Genomic DNA, 21,044 nt, shown 5'->3' on the forward strand with positions numbered 1-21,044 from the left:
GGAGGAGGTAGAGATTATTTATACTTACAAAGAAAAAGGCTCTCTGCTGTTGTCAGTTCAGTAGAAGCCCGTTGTGCAGAACTCTTAATGATTAGATGGGGCCACTCTAAGCCAATTTGTTTCCTTTTCCCCTACCTCCTAGGGGAGCTTTGCAGAGTTTTCTCTAAAGAACGAAGTATATTTCAGTGATGGTTGCCCCAATACAGGGAATAATCCACAGACCTTCTTTGTAGAACCCTACAAAAAGCCCAAAGGCAGCACTACAGTCAATTTGGAGATCAAGGATCACACCTAATGGAGACAGCACAGCAGAATTTACTTAATATTCCTCCTAGATTCAAAATAATAATATTGTCAGCTAAATAAAAGGCAAGCATTCATTTGTATGTAAAACAGTTGGTTATATCAGGCCTATTTACGTCTGCTGTGCCTGCCAGCTACAAAGATTTATGACTGAACACCCAAGGGACCTTTATACATCTATCCAAATTCATGCCTGTTTTTCATTAACCTGTGTACCGACATCTTGTACAAGATGGCATGAATATAGATTTTTTTTTTCTCTTGCTACTCAGGCATCAAAGGAAGAAAAAGTTCTTGGCAATAATAGCAATAATAAATATGATTTCTGAGCTTGTAAGTCATACATAAACAGATAAACTTGTGACACACATACACAAATGTATTCATGGCATGTCTGTGCATGTATGTATGTATACATATACAAAGGGGGACCTTGCCCTACCCCCCCAGTATCTCCCCCCCATTCCCACTTTCTCTTGGCTCTGCACTTGCTCTTCTTGCAGCATCTCCCTGGTGACAGGACAGAAACAGCTGCAATAAATTACTGTGTGCTTCTTCCATTACATATATTTTTAAAAGCAAAAGTCTGAAAGACAGAAGTAGATTTGTATAAAGCAGGAACAAGCACCTTTTTAACCCCAGGAGAATTACTGTTGGATGAAAGAGGTGGAAAACCGGAGGATATGGAACATAACTCAGCTGCTGTTCAGGCTGACAATAACAAAGTTCTTTAGCTGGAACATTTTTTTGGCTTTTTCCCCCCCATTATCAGTCAGGCTGACCACACCACTTGCCATGTTTGTGCTTCAGGCTATCGATGGTGCACCGAAGATTTGCCCTTAATGCAGAGGAAGGGAAAGAGAGAACAACACACAGCCCATCTCAGGTGCTGGGGACAGCAAGAGGGATTCCCTTGAGGCCATGCTCCCAAGGTCCCCCAGCCCCTTACCCTGAGCTCAGCAGAAGGTTTTTTGGTGATGGTTGAGGCTGTTTTTGGAGCAGCAGAACACCCAGGTGGCTGGGATATTCCTGTCCCTCCATGCATTCTCAGTCCTATGTCTTCATCTGCCCCACATGCACTGGGGGTGGTGGTGTTGCTGTCACCTCCACCCAAACACTGCCATCCCTCCCCACTTTCAGAAGGAACTGCACCTCCTTGAAGCACCACACCACGTCATGTAGGTGGCAGCTTCCTTTCCCCAATCTCTCCCAAGACATAGCTGAGCCCCTCAAGTAAGCTATAAAACAGGTACCAAGGCTGGGTGGAAGAGTTCAGGCATAAGGCTTTGGGGTTTATACTAGAGTTTATTCCCTTGCATTTTTATGTTTAATAACACTTACTGAGGTGAAGCCCTCAATCTCAAGTGAAGAGAGCAGCTATGTGCACATTCTAACTTTTTCCTAGGAGCAGCTCCTTGGAGTGCTATTTTCAGCTGGACTTCACCCCACACTCCTGGTCTACAGATGCAAGCTAACACTACAGCAATAGATATTCTGCATCCCAACACCTGCAGGGGACTGAAGATTGGGACCAACACCAGGATCTGAGAGTACAGCAGTGGTGGAGGACCTTCACGCTGCCATCACCCAGCCCTCCTCTTCCCAGGGTGAAAGTTTTGGCCAGGACCTCACTGAGCCACCCATCTCAGGAAGGACCAGCAGGACACAGCCATGCCTTCTGAGGGATGCTCACATACCTTGAATTAATGAGGTCTTAGCCTAGAAGGTGTGGCAGCTCATTTAAGTTGTGGAAATTGAGTGCTACATCTTCTTCTGAAAGACCTCCTTGCTCCACAGGCTGTCACAGCTCTTATTTCCCACACATCATGGAATATGGTATTTTGTATGCTAACTCAGAGACTAAATTGGGCCTCGAGGGGGAACATCTTCTTGAAATTTAAGTATTCATTATGTAGCAAGCTGCACCTATGCCCATGCCTCCTTCAGTGCAGTGCAGCATGACCTTAATAAGCATGTCCTGCTTATTAAGGATGGAGTCCTACACCTCACAGACACTGGTGGCAATGGGGAAGAGCCAGCACAAGAGAAAGCATCACGAAACACCAGGTTGGCATTTTATAAGTCACATCTGCAGTTTCTTCAGCCACAACTCTGGTACAACACACCTTCAAGACTCTAATGAATGTGCTGCTCTATTCTCTGGTACAGCTTTCCAGGTACATTGAAAACAGTGATTTTCATGACTAAATGGTTGGGAGAGTTGCAGAACAGGATGTCAGCTTGCTAAGTGCCTCATCTTACAGTTGCACACACAATTATTCTCTCTACGAAACTCAAAGGCAATCCATCAATTACTGTCTTTTTTACCCTACTTGCTTTTCTATTATTTGGTACTTTTAAAATATTGTATGTATTAACTACACAGAATTTACAGCACACACATTGATTTTTCCATTAGTCTTGCTCTAGCTGAGTCTAAAAGAAAAATCAAGCCACTGCTTTCTGCTATCAGCAGACATGTGCCATTAGCAGCACAGAGCACTTGGTTAGCCATCGGTGGCCAGAGAGTGCAATGCCTGCACAGAGAAGGTGCACAGACTTCAGTGTTGTATGAGTATCTGTAGAAAATGCTGGAAGGATGCACTGAGACCACATTACATGTGAGCACTGCCACCTGTATTTGCCTCTTCAACAGGAAACAATGCATTTGGTCAGAGCAAGAGTGAGTATTCAAAGGAAGAGGGGTTAGAGAGGAAGTCTGAGACAACACTGTGCACAGACACTGACATGTATGTTTGCTCCTTCAAGGAGAAGCAACATGTTGGGTGGTTCAAGAGCAAGCATTCTTACAGAGAGGCATTAGTGAGGAAACACCTCACTCTTGTTTGGGCTGTGCAAGCAGCTCTCTGTGCAACACAGCACTGGGCTGCTGCATGCTCAGAGCATGGTTTCACCCAACTCCATGGGAGCAGGCTGTGGAGGTCCCTGCAATGCCACTCTGCACCATCACAGCCACACATCTCCCCTCACCAGATGCTTTGAGGCTCCTAAAAGCCACTGATGAAGCTGTGTGCAAATCACGTTTCATTACGCACTAACAAGGAACTTGTTTCCTCCCAGTGCATAAATGTTGTTAAATGGTCACAGACAAACAAGACAAAGCAGCAACACCAAATCCTGCTGCTCGTAAAGCCTCTCACCAAATTTAATATGTCCACTTCCCATCCCAGAGGCTCCAGGCACAGCAGTGTCAGGAGCAGGGAGCCAAAATGCAGCAGAACCTGGGAACAGGGCACGGAATTGAACACATCTACAGCACACCTGCCAGGAGAGGTGGCCATGGGTCAGACTGAGAAGATGCATCAGCCCATCAAATGGTTTTCTTTTTTAAGAAAAATACAATCCCATTCTTTGGTTTCCTGGCATACAATCCCAGCTGGGACCTTTGACAACCCCTCAGCAGCCACCACTGAGAAATCCCAGCAGGAAAAGGGCTGGAGGGACATTCAGCTCCACAGTGGCACAGCAGTGACATTTTCTGAAGCCCAAGCAAACCGGGAGGATCCCTGCAGGTACTGCTCCCACTGTGATGGCCGAGAGCAGCCAGCACCACAATTATCCCAGCACATGGGGAGCTGCTGCACGCCCTCCTAATGGCACTGCAGGACTCTAAATGCTTCCTCGCAGCCCTATTATTCTGCACCATCATTAAGTGGAGCAAGGACCTGGGGAGATGTGGGGGAAGGTGCTGTCTTTTTGCTCCCCTGCTGAGGATTCATTTAGAACTTATTAATTACATTTGCATATGCCTGAAATGACAGAAGAATGAGCACGCGTCTTGAAGGCAACGAGCATGACAAGTTGTTTTGTCAGATGGTTCTTCGCAGGGTGGGGTGAGGTGGGATGGGGGCTGCTGGGGGCACAGCTCAGAGCACACTGAGCCATCCAGGCTCAGTTCCGTGCAGCAAGAGCAAAGGGACTCATCCAACCTCAGCCTGCCTCCAAGTGGAACGCCTTTATGGTGCTGCAGAGGAGGATCCTCATCCTCAGGTCTCCTCTTGATCAAAGCACAGATACTCTCCGTACAACTGCTCGCCTTCACCACAGTACCAGTGCTGCTCCTCCTCTCCACAGGACCCCAACATCTAGAAAACCTGATGTAAAACTTCTAAACCCAGCTGAGGCTGCACTGGGGCTAGGTCAAGCTCCAGGCCCATTACAAAGTAACTCACCTTCCCACTCTTCACCCCTTTTCTCAGCACAAACCCAGCCCTCAAACACTTCCCTGGGGAGCAGAAATCTGCGGCAAAGGAATCAAACATGAGCGTCTAAGTTCTGTATCCACCAGGTGGGAATTTCCCCATGCATTCAGCAGACATCTCACCAGCTGGTGCACACTGAGGATCTCTTCCACTGCCCTGCAGATGGGAAGGACCACACCAGCCAGACCCCTGCTGGGAACCCAAACCCACCTCCATCATTTGAGAAGAGACTTCGGTGCTTCCTGCCCCAGGCATACTACTTAGCACTTACTTAACTCTGCTGGGGATTTCTATCACTCTGTAGCAAGCAGCCATATGCTCCAAGTAATAATATGCTGAAAAAAGGATCAAGTCTAGTTCCATTCTAGGGAGCTCTTTTTTTTTTTTTTTTAAATGTTGTTAAGTGCAAGTTAAATTATAACTTCTCTAACAGCTATAATAAGGAATATAACACTCTTGCATACTGGGAAGGCTGTTGCTCTTCTTTAACCATTGAAGAGCCACCTCCCAGGCTGGCTTCACACCCAGGATAGATACCAGCTTGACCCCAGTTCTGCACCTGCATGGAAGACCCAGGAGCACACCAGTTACTCCGTATGTTAGAGGGTATCCCCCCTCCTGAGAGATCCCTCTGGTATCTCACTCCTCCCTGCCCACCACCCAATGTCCCCACTCCTCAGGCAGAAGCTCTGTGCTTGGTAGACCTATTGTCCTTTCCAGGGCTGTTCCACTTCTCCAGAATTCCCTTGGTTTTTTGGTACATAACAAGAAAAATACAAACTCCCCCATTTTTGACCTACATTCATTCTTCAAATTGGGACTAAAAATAGAGCAAGCTATGCAGAAATTGTTTAAACTGTTTTTACACCTCTCTTTCACCATCTTTATTAAGGCTGCTCTAGCACTTCTCAAAGCTACGGGTGAAACAGAAGAGAGCTGTGTGGGTGTGCAGAGCAGAACATTGCCCTGAGCTCACTGCAAGGCCTCAGCCACTCTCAGGGCTGGGTACGAGCACTGCTTGGCCCCTTGATGCACCCATGAAAACCACAGCATCTTTCATCAAAAAACACATCAGCATCCCAACTAAAAGCACCAGCACCAAATCTGGATGCCTAACAGAGCAGTTTCCCACAGATTATTGTAACATTTACTTAAAGAAACCAACCCTAGGTTAGCAGCACCTCATTAAACATGCTGGGTTACCAGGTGCACTGAGCAGCTGCTGTGCTGGCTTCTCGTCACCTTACTGCAGTTCTCCACCAGCTGCCTCCAATTCTCCTTACGTCTGTTCTTTATCCTTATTTCTATTTCTGTGCCTCCTCAGATCTTTTCCCATGACACATCCTGGCCCCACATCCCCACCTGAAGCCACACTGCTGAGTATGTCACAGGCAGTCTACAGCACTTCAAAGCTCTGCCAGCAGCAGGAAGCAGCATTTCACTCTAAGCATTGAAAATCAGCTCCTAATCCCACAGCAGCCTGGCACACACTGGTAGGATGAATGGGGATGAGCAACCAACTCCTTCACACTCAGAGGCAAGGAAAGTGAAATAGCCTGACCTACCTGGGGATGCAGCATTGAGAAGCAACTGCAAAGAAGCCAGGAAGCAAGTTGGGCAGCAGCATCACTAGCAACAAAGGACAGGACCAGAGCAAGGAGAAGCAGTCCAGGTGATGAAGCAAATCCAAGGACAAACAGAAAGCCAGGAGCAGGCACAGCCCAACCAGGGGAATAGTGCTCAGAGCCTGAGCTTAAATGCTGCACAGGGACTGGAGATGTGGGGTGAGAGGCAACAGGTGCAGGTGAAGCTCGTCAGGGTGACTGGAGCCTGGAGATGTATGCAGACTTCCAGAAGATGTCTCGTTTGTGGTCCTGAGGGCTTGTCCCTGTTCATAGCAATGTGGGGACATCACTGCTGTCCTCTCAGGCTGGATGAGCCCAGCATGACCTGTGCAGGTGAGCCTCACCTTATGGCTCTCACTAGGCAGCTCATCGCTGAGACCTCTGCAGCCCTCTCCCCTGGTAGCTTTGTCTTTGTGCTCAATCTTCCTGTTCTTGCCAAGCTGCACTGTTCCAGATTTCTCCTCTCCCTCCCTTTGTGGGCCCTGTGACAACTCTCCATAACGCACAGCGGTTATATTCCAGTCTGGGTTTGAAAGAGTCCAATTTCTCCTGTAACAGAAAATTAACAAATAAAAGGAAATGAAACGCTCCAGGCATAAAACAAAATATTTCTGGGGGAATGGCTTCAGGCAGAACCAGAATGCTCCAGACCCCTCACCAGTTTCGTTGCCCTTCTTTGAACACGCTCCAGGGCCTCAATGTCTTTCCTGTAGTGAGGGGCCCAAAACTGAACACAGCACTCGAGGTGCGGCCTCACCAGAGCTGAGTACAGGGGACGATCACCTCCCTGCTCCTGCTGGCCGCGCCATTTCTAGTGCAGGCCAGGATGCCGTTGGCCCTAACGGCCACCTGGGCACACTGCTGGCTCATGTGCAGCCGAGCATCAACCGACACCCCCAGGTCCCTTTCCTCTCCACACTCATCCAGCCACTCAGCCCCAAGGCTGTAGCGCTGCACGGGCTTGTTGTGGCCGAAGTGCAGGACCCGGCTCTTGGCCTTGTTGAACATCATCCCATTCACTTCAGCCCAGCGATCCAGCTTATCTAAATCCCTCTGCAGGGCCTCCCTACCCTCAGGCAGATCCACACCACCTCCCAACTTGGTGTCATCTGCAAACTCACTGAGAGTACACTCAATCCCTTCATCTAAGTCATCAATAAAGATATTAAACAGGATTGGCCCCAGCATCGACCCCTGGGGGACACCATTTAAAATGGGTCGCCAGCTGGACTTAACTCCATTGACCACCACCTGTTGAGCACGGCCCTCCAGCCAGTTCCTTATCCAATGGAGGGTAAAACTGTCCAGGCCATGGGCAGCCAGTTTCTGCAGAAGGATACTGTGAGAGACCATGTCAAAGGCTTTGCTGAACTCTGGGTAGACTACATCGACAGCCTTTCCCTCATCTACCAGTCTGGTCACCCAGTCATAGAAGGAGATGAGGTTGGTCAAGCACGACCTGCCTTTCATGAACCCGTGCTGGCTGGGCGTGATTCCATGGACGCCACGCACGAGCCGTGTGATCTCTCCCAGGAGGGTTTGTTCCATGACCTTCCCTGGCACTGATGTCAGGCTGACAGGCCTGTAGTTCCCTGGATCCTCCTTACAGCCCTTCTTGTAGATGGGAGTCACATCAGCAAACCTCCAATCCTCTGGAACCTCTCCAGTCATCAGGAGCGCTGGTAGATAGCCGAAAGCAGCTTAGCAATCACCCCCAACTCCCTCAGCACCCTAGGATGAAGCCTATCCAGTCCCATGGACTTGTGACAGTCCAGATGGAGGAGAAGCTCCCTAACCACCTCCACCTGAATCTCCGGGGGGATATTCTGCGTATCAGCCCAGATTTCCAGATCAGGGCACAAAGTGCCCTGAGGATAACTGGTCTGACTATTAAAGGCAGATGTAAAGAAGGTGTTGAGGACCTCAGCCTTCTCCTTGTCTTCCATGGTCACATTCCCCGCTGCATCAATTAAAGGATAGAGATTATCCTTGGTTCTTCTCTTGCCATTGATATATTTGTGAAAGGATTTCTTATTCTCCTTTACTGCAGTGGCCAATCTGAGTTCAAGATGGGCTTTTGCCTTCCGGACTTCCTCCCTGCATACCTTAGCAACTTCCTTGTAATCTCCCCTAGTAGCCTGTCCCTTCTTCCAGAGGACATAGACTCTCTTTTTCTTCCTGAGTCTCAACAGTAGTTCCTGGCTCATCCACACTGGTCTTCTTCCCCTACGGCTCGCCTTACGGTATTCAGGGACAGTCTCTTTTTGCGCCTTTAAGATTTCCATCTTGAGGAGCATCCAGGCTTCCTGGACCCCTTTACCCTTAAGGAGCAACTCTCAAGGGACCTGTGCTACAAGCATCCTGAACAGGTCAAAGTCCGCCCTCTTGAAGTTCAAGATAGCAGTTTTGCTAGTCACCCTTCTGACATCTCCAACAATAGAGAATTCTACAGTTTCATGGTTGCTCTGCCGTAGATAGTCCCCAACCTTCACATCACCTACCAGTCCTTCTCTGTTAGCAAAGAGCAGGTCTAGCAGGGCACCACCCCTGGTAGGCTCTTGTACCAGCTGTGTAAGGAAGCTATCTTCCACACACTCTAGAAACCTCTTGGACTGCTTCCTTTGAGCTATATTATATTTCCAACATATATCAGGGAAGTTGAAATCCCCCACGAGAATGAGTGCTGGCGATCGCACGACTTCCACAAGCTGCTCGTAGAACGCCTCGTCCATCTCCTCATCCTGATTCGGCGGTCTATAACAGACCCCAGCCAAGATGTCTCCCCTACAGGCCTTCCCCCTGATCCTCACCCATAGACTCTCCACTTTATCACTGGAACCTCAAGCTCTTCCACATCAAAACAGAAAACAGTCTTTAATATAAAGGGCCGCACCACCACCCTTCCCTCCTTGTCTATCCCTTCTGAAGAGCTTGTAGCCATCCATCACAACACTCCGGTCATGGGAGCAGTCCCACCATGTTTCACTAACAGCAGCTAGATCATAGCCTGATGCACAATCGCTTCCAGTTCCTCCTGCTTGTTGCTCATGCTGCGTGCATTGGTGTCGATGCACTTCAGCCGAGTCATTTGCCTCACTCCCAGCTCAAACATCATTTCCCTAGGCTCTTCTCTTGTGAGGCCTGTACCGTCCCCTTCCCCCATCATAATTAGTTTAAAGCTCTATCGATGAGCCCCGATGTGCACACCTCCAAACAGCAGGCCATCCATGAAGCAGAGCCCATGAGCAGCACGGAATGTGAGCATGAGCTCTCAGCCTTGACCATGGGGAGGACAGCACTGGGTTTATAGGAATTCTTTGTCATTCTGGGGCAGATATGAGCAGAAAGTGAAAATGAAACACCTGCATATGCACAGTCTGCAGAACAAACATGCATTGGGCCTGGGGCACAAAAGGGAAAGGGAATGATAACTAGGGCAGTTTCTAAGGCCTTTTATGTGACAGTTTCCAGGGAGCCCGAGTTATTCTTAAACCAGAGCTTGGCCTCCTTCTTTCAGGATGATCACACTGGTTTGAGCTGCTTTTGCAACACTGCGTAATCCAAACCATGAGAAACATGATGAGCACATCCATCACAAGACTTTTGCTCCAGGCAGCAGCAGGAGTTGGGTCCCAGCAGAAAAGTCCAAAATCTCAGTGGCTCCCAGGCAAGGACAAACTGGAAGAACAGGTAAAGGGAAACCCTCCCTGGGACCTTCACTCACTTTTCTGCACTCCCTGTTCCCATTGCACTGCTGAGTAGTTTTCAAGCTCCGGTTTGCTCAGAGCTCACTGGGAGGGTATTTCACATCCTCCTTGGCTCTGGAGGAGAGCTCTCGTACTGTTGCTCTCCTCCTTCTCCATTCCCCACATCGCATCTCCTCACTTCATATCATTTCCTCCCCCTTCTCTATTTCTTATAAAATGACATGAGTTTAATTGCCCTCCATTGCCCTCTCTGTATCACTCTGAGGCTCCTCATTAGGCACATGGCACCACGTGCATCTCCCTGCTGCTCTGGAGCTGACCTCCTCTGCCTCTCCCAGCAGCTGCTCCGTCAGATACCTTTTTCCAAGTCCAGGCACACACACACACTGGGTGGGCTGATGTTCTTGCTGGTGGAGGTTTTTTTATCACAGTTTATGAAACATCTGCTGTTTATAAATGATTGATTTTGAATGCCATAATCTTTTCAGTTGCGTGAGCCCATAAGCACCTCTGAGCAGCAGAATGGTGCTGCTGCAGCTTGAAATTGGCTGCATTCAAGCATCTTCATTGCAGACACTTCAACAGGATGTGCAGAATACTATCCACATGCACACATACATACTCATTCCTTCTCCCCTGCATGGGAAGCTCCCCACATCCACAAGCATGAGGGTTACAGCAACCATGGAGCGCCCTCAGACCCCAACCTCCATCCATCTCCACGCCCAGCCCCAACACAGCTATGCACAGAATGCTGATGTATACACACATACATACATTTTGGGAACCCATCAAAATACAGTTGAGGTTCTGCTGAATTGATCTGTCCCCAGAAGGCTCCAACGTTAGCACCCAGCAAACACAACCACCTGCTCCAGCCATGATGGAGGTGAGACCCTGCTAGGAGACCAGAAGATTGTCTCATTCTGCTTAGAGAACATTCTTAAATGATCATAAAAATGAAGCAAAATCAAGAAAGAGTCATTACCTACAGTGATTCAGCCTGGGCATCCTTCTGAGCCTTTCACCACCCACCAGTACCAAAGGTCCTCAGCCAAGAGGAAACAGCAAACTCTCCTTCACTCGGAAGGTCATACTCTAACTCTGGATGCTGCCATTGCAACCCCCAGCCAAAAAGCAAAGAAAGACAGATTTGGTGAGTTAAACACCACTGAAAGAGAAAATGGCATTTATATGACATTATGCCCTATCCTAGCCCTAAACCACCTGTCAAGGCACTCTCATAGAGCATCTTCTCTGGACATGTCCCTTCCAAGGGACACGCATTGTCACCCATGCAAGGCAAGCACAGGAAAAATAAGGGATTAGAGGTGACAACCAGAAGAGAGATGACAAGAAGTAGGGCTGAGGCTCCATCCTGCTCTCTAGGAGGCTGAGAGGTTTGTATCAGAGGAGGAATGCATACAAAACCCAAACCAGCCTCTTGAAAGTCTTTAAATAACAGGAACTAAAGATATTTTACAAATAAAACAGTCAAACGACAAATGAGGAGAGGCGATACAATTTAATTAGACAATTAGGCTAATCCTCAGGAAATACACTAATTCCCAGGTAGACAGCAGCTGGGGACTGATTAATTGCTCTGCCCTTGGACGTACCACATGGAGGATGAGAAATGCTTCACATCTCCCGCTGTGGGCTGGAAATCAGTTGGGAAAAGCATGGCCAGAGCTTCCTCTTCACCTCATCCTCTCCTGGGCCAGATGGGGACCTGCTGGAGTTCTGCCATCCCTCACTGGTGGGAACAACAGAGGGGATGATGGGTGAAGAAATGATGGAGGGATGAGGGGGTGGATGGTGGAGGGAATGTTGGAAGGGATGGAGGAGAGCAGGAGGATGTTGGGGTCACCCCAGTCCTCCAGGGCCAATTGGTGCAGGAGGAAATCTCAGCTGGATGCCCAGCATTTCATCCTATCCACGTCTGCAGCCTTAGGCTTTAATTTGATATAATAGACCAGATGACGTTGGGCAGAGACAGAGTACGACACAAGCAGTCATTCAGCTTACACAAACATACCATGCAGCTGAGGTGAACTTAGCTTGAATTAAGCCAAGTGGAAGCTATAGGATTAGAAAGCACACGCCAGGCAGGGATGAGGCAGTGCTGGGCAGGCAGTGAGGAACCACAGCAGGAGCACCGCTTTGTCAACAGGCATTCTTTCTATCTCCTTCAGATTAAAAGTTATGATCATATTTATCTTGCATCGATTTAGATATATTACGGACACAGTAAAAGTGGAGTCTGGCATTAAGATATGAATTCACCACCTTAGAGCTGTGTTGTGTTATATATCAGTGTCTCGTGCTACGTGGCGATGCATCATCATTTTTGTGCTCTACACTGAGCACTCCCCCCAGGATGAGTAAGGCTGAGGACGTTTGCTCATCGTACTTACATGGGGTGTGCAATGCCTGGCTACAGGCATGAGCATCCCAGAGTGAGCCCGCATGTTTGATATGGCAATAACAGCTCGGGAGATAATGAACACATCTTCTCAGTTCCTACATATTTGATAGAATTGTTACAACGTCAGTAGTTTTCCATTTTTCCTCCTCTCCCATTTGAATAGCTTTCCCTCACACAGCTGCTCAAAATCTGCCTCAGAAACCTCCAGACACCCTATGTGGAAGAGCATAATAGAAATATGCTGCTAGAGCTAGCACCTGACAAAGGAACCAATCCCATTGCTGCTTCAGGGGGGCAGTTCTCTTCACATTTACATAAATTTACATAAGGTTACCCTTGCCACGTGTGGGGTTACGATGCAGTTTCCCCACCAAATCCAGGCACTGTGCTGCAGGATCATTGTGGAGAGCTGCAGGTACATCAGCACAGCTCTACAGACATCCACCTCCAGATCCAAATCCTCCTCGAACCCATGGTCCTCCTGCTCTGCCCTCAACAATGACTGTGGTTGGTACAGCTCAAACTCAGCCTCTTTGTATGTAAGTCCAAAAATAGCCTTTGCTGAGCTTTTCTGCTTCTAATCCTACAATCTCCAGGCTCGCAGCACAAGCACAAGCGTTCCCCTGGCTTTCAGCTGCAGCCTGAGACCCTAAGCCCACTGCTGGATCTTGGCACTCCAGGAGGTGTTACTGTGCTGGGAAGAGAAAATCAGCTCTTTGCCAAACACACCAAGGCTGGTTCTAGCAGCAATGCCACCAGCTGTACGTCTTGGGGCCATCGTCAAAATGGCCTGAATTACCATTTTACCTTGCTCTATTCTTGCTGGAGAAGTGGGCCTCAGCTGGAAGCTCACAGCTCACAGCAGAGACAGTGCAGGTTGGAAACTCCTCTGAAATTAAGGCTTCGGATCATCCTTCCAATGCGACATGAGGTCCCATGGATGTCCAGAGCCCCCACATCTCGCTCCTCTCTGCATGCAGGATAGGGAAATCCTGGCCCTACACTGTGTCTGGGTGCAGCAAGGATACAGCTGGAGGATCAAGAAGCCAAACAGGTGGTGTGTCACCGTGCTTTGTCTTGCCAGGATGGAAAAACAAAGCAAAACGCAACAAAGCACAAATACAAGAAAATTCAATAATGTTTTTTCTTTTTTTTTCCTAATGAATGCCAGTGGGCTCGCTTTTATTTGATACTTCAGACATTTACATATAAATTGCTCCATAATGCTTCCGCCCTCCTTCTCTTTAGTATTGGCTGTTAATGAGCTGCACAAAAGGTCGGAGCTGTACTGCATGCTGCTGGGGGATCCTGCCTGCTGAGCCAAGCCCTGCTTCCTTTTGGTTTGGGCTCTGGTGGCACGAGTGGCATAGGGACCAACTGGGGTAACCAAGCCCGGGGTGGTGAGCAGAGCAGGAGGGGTTTGAGGCAGCCCCTGGGCTTCACAGCTGGCTGATAACCTTGAGATAAAGGAGAGAGCCAGGCCAGCCTCCAGCTGCCACAGAGGGGAGGCTGGTGGATGGAAGACAGCAGCCCCGCACAGCAGAAGGGGAGGCTGTGGTGCAGAACTGACCTAATTTCTGCCATCTCCCTGGGACGTGTTTGTCTCAGGGACCAGATAAGGCTCTCTGTGATCAAAGGAGACATGTGCTAAAGTCAGCTTTTGTCCATGAAGAATTATGGCTGCAAGCATGGGATGGGAGAAGAAACAGGAATGGGATGGGGATAAATGCCATTGTAGGCAATCGGCTCCAGCAACAAGGGAAAAATTGAACAAGAGCCCAAAACATTAAAAATAGCAGTGTATCCTCATTGTGGAATCTAAGCTGGAGATTGTCTTAGAATGGGGTGGCTGTGCCTGGCAGGAAACCACCATATAACAGCACCTCCTTGGCAGGGATGAGTTGGCCATTCAGAACCTGAGACTCCGATGCCTCCCCACACCACCCAAAGTCTCATGGCAAAGTCCCACCCTCTGCCTTAAGAAGGGGCAATAACTGGTGGTTGGGATGGTGAGGCCATGTTGCCCCCCAGCTCCAGGATCCCATGGTGTTGGTTGATGCATGTCCTATCTCAGGGCCTGCTGGTGACCCACAGCTCCCAAAGAAGGCACGAGATGGGGAAATCCAACATTTAGCAATTTCCCTAAATTCCATCTAATGCTGCCTATTTCCACCTCACCACCCCTATACATGTGATGTGGGCCCAGCACAGCACATCACTCACATCAATAAACCCCCTACCAAAGGAAATAGAAACTTCCTGCCCTTAGATGGAGAGATTTCAGGGAATTCCTGCACATGGTCATGTGCCATAAAAACACAGTGCTGCAACACATCCACAGGAAACACATCACAGCAGACTGAGAATATTTGCAGGATTGTCTCGCTGCAACAGCTTTCTAATCTAGTGCCGAAGAGACTCACCTTACACATTTGGTGAAAAAGTCTGAACTAAATGAAATTAAAACCAAAACCCTTCATAGCAGGGCAGCAAAGGAGGGAGAGCAGCATACGTCCTCCACAGGGAACAGCTGGACAAAAGAAAAAAGTGACAGAAGTGAAAAAAGGCAGCACATATCTCACATAGTGAGTGTTTCTGCTAAGCATCCCAGATGCAACTGGCCTCTGCTGAGGCAACCGTCAGCAGCATCAAACCACTGAAGCTCCATCAGATCCCTGCAGCACCCCTTGGTGGGAGGTGAGCACCCCAAAAGCAGGCTGTGGTGGGAGCACCAGCAAACAGCAAACCACTGCTGGACAAAGTGAGAAATATCACATGCATTGCCACCAATTTAGTGCAATCTGGAGGACAACCTTGTCCAAGGAGACAATTAATCATTCTTTTGGACAAAAAGGGAACAAACAGCCTGAACCATAGATTCTCTAAGCTGGTGAGTGCAAAGCCCCACTCTTTGCTAGCAGTAACAGATTACTGCAGTTAATATCTGCAGCCCATCAGCTCCTGCACCCAAAGCCACTGCCTGCAGGGGCAGCAAGCATTCCCCACCTTTAGGCTCTCCTAAAGCCAACCCCACGACCCTGGGTCTGTTCCCTATCAAATGCCCCAGTACAGGTGACGAATGTACTTATGCACAGCACCTCCGTGGCTGCAGCATCTGGCACCCAGGCTGATATATGGCCAAAAAGCACTTTGCTTGTCCTTTAAGTTCCCAGTAATCTGCTGCATTTATTTCAATTGGCACTCCCGGCAAGCGCTCTTGGAAACAGTGGTTGGGAAAATGTAATTACGTTACTATCTTGGGTGTGTGTATGGCCTAAGGGATTTCTCATCATACGGACCAGAATTTTTTAAAAAAGGAAAAACGTACACAGCGAGAGAAAAGCAACAGCCATGAACTTCTCACGATTCACATCAAATTATGGCCATGAATGACCCCCACCCTGGTGTGCCCCAGGAGGGTCTCCCTATGCAAACACCGTGCTCAGCCCTAAAGCAACCATGGAGGGGACAGAGAGGGGACAGTGCCAAGCAGTGCTGCCCTCTGTCCAAGGCACAGCCACATGCCCCCACCCCAACTCTCCCTAGCTGCTGGCTGCACTGGGCAGAGCTGACTTTTACAGCACAATTTGTTCTTCTGTTACGGTCATTTTCTAAACTAACTTCATGCAGCATCAAAAGCCCTTTCATATGTTAAACTCTAATTCATATGCTAATACCTAATTTATGGTAAGGTAATTTTTTTTTTCGTTGAATTTATTATTCAGCCTTCAGCTGGGAAGGAAGAAGCAGGCAGTGGGGGGGTCAGGCACTATGCAGAGCCGGTGAATGGGACAGAGCTGGTGAATGCACCCTGCACCTTGGGTGCGACCTGCTCCATTCTGCTGCTGGGAAGAGAGGCTGAGAGCTGAGGCTGGTCTGCCTGGGGCAGGAGGTCCCATCCACATCCATAGATCCCTGAAGGAAGCTGAAAGGTCAGAGCCAGGCTCTCTGCACAGCAGGACCAGGGGCACTGGGCACAACTGGAGCACTGGCCTTGGGAGCCTCCTTTGCAGCAGCAGCACCTGCCTGCTTGTGGTGAAGTGAGAGCTGAGCAGGAGCATACCCTAAACCTGAGCATGAGAGCAGCTCAGCCTGTGCCAGTTTTCTTTAAGCATCCATCTATTTTCTGCTCGAGGAAGCAGGTGCATTCCCTACCCTTGCAGCACCAGCAGCCGAAGGCAGACGGAGGTGTGATGGCTTTGAAACAGCGACGCTGCTGCAGCATCACATTTCCAGCATATCTGCTAATTATGCCAAACGACTTCACCTCGCTGCTGGCTTCTGAGCCATGCACACTGCACGAAGTGAGAGCTGGCAGCAGAGCAGAGGGGGAAGGGGGTCACCCTACACAGGGACAGCACAGGGCTGGGGTTACCCATCACCCTGCCAGCACCCCACTGCCCCAGTGGGTGACACCCCTGCAAAAGCAAGGACTATTTCTTCCCCCTGCAAACCATCGTTGGCATTCCTTCCCTATTCCCCAGCCCTCTTCCCAATTAACCCTTTTTCTCAAATCTAGCACTTAACACCCCAACCCCTCTGGGGGATTCCACACACATGTATTCTCAGTTCTCCATCTCACATTTTTAGCATTAAAAGCTATCATTTGTTCCAATGATAGGAACAAACTCTGCTAGGCAAAATGAAGCTGTTACTCCCTCCAGCTAAACTCCAAATTCATTTCATAATCCTTAGATAAAAGCTTCGAAGTCAGAATATTCATCACCAAACCAGGCTCCATGAGCAGCCGGGCAGCAATGGAACGGAGCAGATCTGACACAAGGGATGTTGTACAGAAATTAGCCTGTCATGGGATTACAGGGACTAAGTGCTATTGGGTGACAAGGTGTGATGTGTTAATATTAAATTATCTCACCAGTAAAAAAAATAAAAGAGGAGGAAAAAAAAAAAAAGAAAGAAAGAAAAAAGGCACTGATGAAGCTCACATTTATTAAAAGCCTTGAATATGATATTAAAAGATCGCAGATAAGCTAGTTTATTTCTGTGCTGGAGATCAAATTGAAAGAATTCTCCAGGAGGGATTTCTTTGAATGAAGCATTACAACAATAAAACAAAAGAGAGCCTTTAATAAATGTTGCGGGACTAAGGAAGCCTGAACAACCCCAGCCTAATCTCCCCAGGGAAGGTTCATTAACCCTTCTTTCCCTCTCTTGTTGCATCAAAACAGGGATTAAATAGCATTTCAGTACAAAATAATACTCTGTATGTACCAAATGCTCTCTCTATAGAGAGAAGATTAACTCCACTGCTGCGTGACACACGCCTGGGATGGGATGCTAACAAAGCTGGCTGGCACAAAATAGAAACCACGAGCACAAAGCTTAAGTGATTTGTCCAAGTCACCAGCACCAGCCAGATAACAATAGGGCCATGGAGCGTTGAGAGTTTGCTTAAAAATTTGATTTGTTGTAGTCAGGCAGCAACAAATAACACTGACACCCAACCCACATCCGTTCTGTGCCCACGCTGCCGCATCCATCACGCGCCGGCCCCGCTCAGGCACTCGTGGTTGAAGGCAGCACTGAGCTGCAGGAGTGAGAGCTAAAGTGAGGGAGGGATGAATGGGGGCACTGGGGTGGTGGGATTGATGGGGCAGGCAGGATTTATGGGGGCGGGCATGGAGCAGGCTGCATCTCTCTTCATCCTCCAGCCATGAGCACTGCCAGTGCCCAGCAGCTCTGCTCCCAGCTCTGGCTGTTGCTTTGTGACACACTGTTTTTTCCTTGTTCTGCCCCCAGCAACCACATGGAAATAGTGCCTGCATCCCTCTGTGTGGATAAAGGAACACCAGGGACCCTCCTGTCCCTTCTGCTCCCTACCACTGACATCATTGCAGAGGCTCCAAAGAGCCTGCCCTGCCCAGCACCTGAATTATCCACATCTTTTAATATCCAGCCACATCACACTTCCCTGCCCTGCTGCAACCATGGGGCAGAGGTGCAGCATGACTGCACTTCCAAAACAGCTCCCAACCTGGATCTGGCCATCTCAGGCTGATGGAGCTGCCTGCCCTGAAATCACACTGCCAGGAATGAGAATTTTCCTCCCTGGTTACAGCTGATTTTCCAGCAGTTAGGTGGTTCTGTTCTTTCTGTAGAAAGGATTACCCTTCCTTTTTTCTTAAATATTAAAATCTTCTCTAAAATCTTCTCTGACCCACATCAATATAAAAATGCAATTGAGGGATGCTGAGCAAGGCTAGATATACATCGGGGGATTTGGAGGCAAACATAGCACTGGCACTTAGCAAATATTAAATAACCATCATTAATTATTGATCACAACCCCGGCTAGTCAAGTGTCACCCCTATGGGTACTGCCATAGCATCAGACCCCTTTGATAGAGTCTGTGAGGAAGGAAGCTGCTGCCCCCCCACATCTGCACACCCACAGCCTCAGAGCTGCAGGGAAAGTCTGCAGTAGACGCAGGGTGAGAAGGTCTGCAGTCCCTCTGGATGGTGTGAGCCTAATGCATTGCCTGGCCCTGCTGGGTGCTTTGGTTGTGCAAACAGGAATGGGTCTGAGAGCACAGCTGTGTGCAGCCCCACATCTGGCTGTGGGGATGGCAGACCTGCTGCTGGCCTCGCTTCACAAGCAATTTGTAAAGGTGTAATACAAGGAAACTCTGTCTCACCATCCTGACACCAGCTGACTGCCTGCTCCCTTTACAGGGATGTTAAATCCTGTTATTAAATGCAAGCCATTATCAGTGTGTCATGGGCGCCTCTTGATGAAGCTGTATACCTGTGCAGACAGCTAGCCCATGCTTGCTTATTTACTATTCATTATAAATGCTCTGGATTGATCTCCCTCATCTTTACCTCTCTGTGGCTGCGAGATTTGTTCTCCCCACCTGATGCCAGAGCTGAGCCTCGCTCCACACTCCTGGGACACACAGGTGTGCAAAGCTCTGTAGCTGCCCCAAGAACTTCCCCACGTTAATTACTGTCTTGGGGTGCAGAACTGTGAGCAAACCACAACCCACAGGCTGCTTTTACCTCAGATTTGTGGGAACATCTCACACCTTGCCCTGGAGGTGACTTTGCAGCTGACACCAGAGCGGAAACAGGACTGCCCCAAGAACACACACCATTTGGGATGGCAAGGCAAAAATCTGTTTGTAGCTCATCAAACCTCACATCCACGTGTTTTTTTTCTCCAGGAAAGACAAAAGCTTTGCAAAAAAAAAGAAAAAGAAATCAGAGCAGGAAATCAACAGAGCAGATGGAGCCTTACTGGGACCGGAGCTGCACAGTGTTGCACTGGGACAAGCAGAAAGCCTGCTGCCTTCCTTTGAGCTTCCCTTTGCTACAGGAAGAATGGCATACATGCTGCTAGTACTAAGAGCGACGTTTCTGGGAGCTTTGATAACTCTGCAAATAGAAAATAGTGCACATGTTTTATGCAATTCCATCCCCCAGACAATTTTTGAGCCCTCATCCAAACAAAGCATCCATGTTTCTTATAATGACATTCATGCGCCCTCCCACCACCTTTTGGAAATTGTGCATTTCAGTGATTCTTTCTTGTCAGAAGCAATAAGGTGAATTCCAGTGATAAAACTCATCCACCAGAGCTCCCCAGCTTGCATGGGATGGAGCTGAAGCCCTGCAGGCTTTCACATAACTCAGCAAATAGGTTTCCCTGTCCCACTGGCACTCCTGCCCACAGCCCATGCTTGGTTCACTTTGCCCCAGGAGTGTCAGGTAAGGAGCTGCCAGGGCACATCCCAGTGACGTATCCATCCATCTTAAAATATACTTAAGTAACATCCCAGTGTCCTTTAGGCATCTTGGTGGAGAATATTACAAACTACAAATATATCCTCATCCCTCCACCAAGCCACCCCGCAGGAGCAGCAGGCACAGTGGCTTTCTGCAATGCTGTGAGACCAGTCAGTGACTGACCCAATGGATCCCAAACAAACCTGTAGGGGATCTGCTCCCTTGCTATGCACTGGCCATGCTGAGCCCCATCCTCACACATTACTACCCATGAGATCAAGCAAAAATTGATGGAAGAAGCTGTGATTATTTCCCAAACAGCTTTTCAGCCTGGTGGCCCTGAGGCCTTACCTTCCACCCCAGGAGCAATGCCCTGGGCTGGATGCAGCCTTGCAGGTATGCAAGACTTGCTAGCTCCCATGCTACAGCCATGCCTCCTTCTGATGGGCACTGGACACGTAAGTCCCTGCAGCACTCCTTATGCCTGAGTCTCTTGATGAAGCTCAGCCTCTCCTTGAAACAATCATACCCCATCCCCACAGGGAGGAGGATGCTTGTGGCACAGGCACTGCAGAAAGGAGATGGGGCAGGACTCATGGACCACTTGCAGTCTTGCACTCCTGCACAGCAGGCCAAGCATGAAGGGTAACTGTCCCTCCTTTCTCCTTATGAGTGTTTTCCATGCTGTCCATTGTCCCACCTTGCAGCCCCCCAGGTCTCCCAGCCTCCATCACTGTGGGGCTGTCAATGTGCCAAGCACTGGGAATGAGGAAAAGTAGATTCTGAGCAGGGCCTCATGACAAGGAAGGAGGAAACTGTGCTTATGTTCATATCCCCACATTTCACAGATCTCCCATTACCTCACGGTTTAAGGCAGATCCTTTTGCTGCCTGACTCAAGGGATGTGGGAATAAGCAGAAAATGGGATTTAGAGAGCAAAGCTGCTAGCAGGGATAACAGAGCAGAATGAGAAACGTTGCCATGCTGCCTTCACTGGCCTTTCTCACCAAAG

General features: G+C 48.8%; 1 protein-coding gene across 20 annotated transcripts in view; it reads right to left on the reverse strand.

Annotated features, from left to right (window-relative positions):
- LOC116235146 (uncharacterized) overlaps nt 1-7,474 on the reverse strand; it is a 98,921-nt gene extending 91,447 nt beyond the window's left edge. For 18 of the 20 annotated variants that reach the window (XR_016471896.1, XR_016471905.1, XR_016471895.1 and 15 more), the window contains exons 1-2: nt 6,909-7,474; nt 6,092-6,700 (exon numbers count right to left, since the gene is read on the reverse strand). Coding sequence is in view for 1 of the 20 variants with exons in the window: in XM_090152073.1 (XP_090008199.1) it covers nt 6,280-6,700; nt 6,909-7,339 (852 nt within the window). In the remaining 19 variants the exon portion in view is untranslated. Of the gene's footprint in view, nt 6,701-6,809 lie in introns of all 20 variants that reach the window. The other 2 variants (XR_016471908.1, XM_090152073.1) reach the window with 2 other exon arrangements.
- Nucleotides 7,475-21,044: the final 13,570 nt, after the last annotated feature.

This window comes from Phasianus colchicus, chromosome 17 (genome assembly GCF_987193195.1).
Source record: "Phasianus colchicus chromosome 17, bPhaCol1.hap1.1, whole genome shotgun sequence".
Taxonomy (NCBI): domain Eukaryota; kingdom Metazoa; phylum Chordata; class Aves; order Galliformes; family Phasianidae; genus Phasianus; species Phasianus colchicus.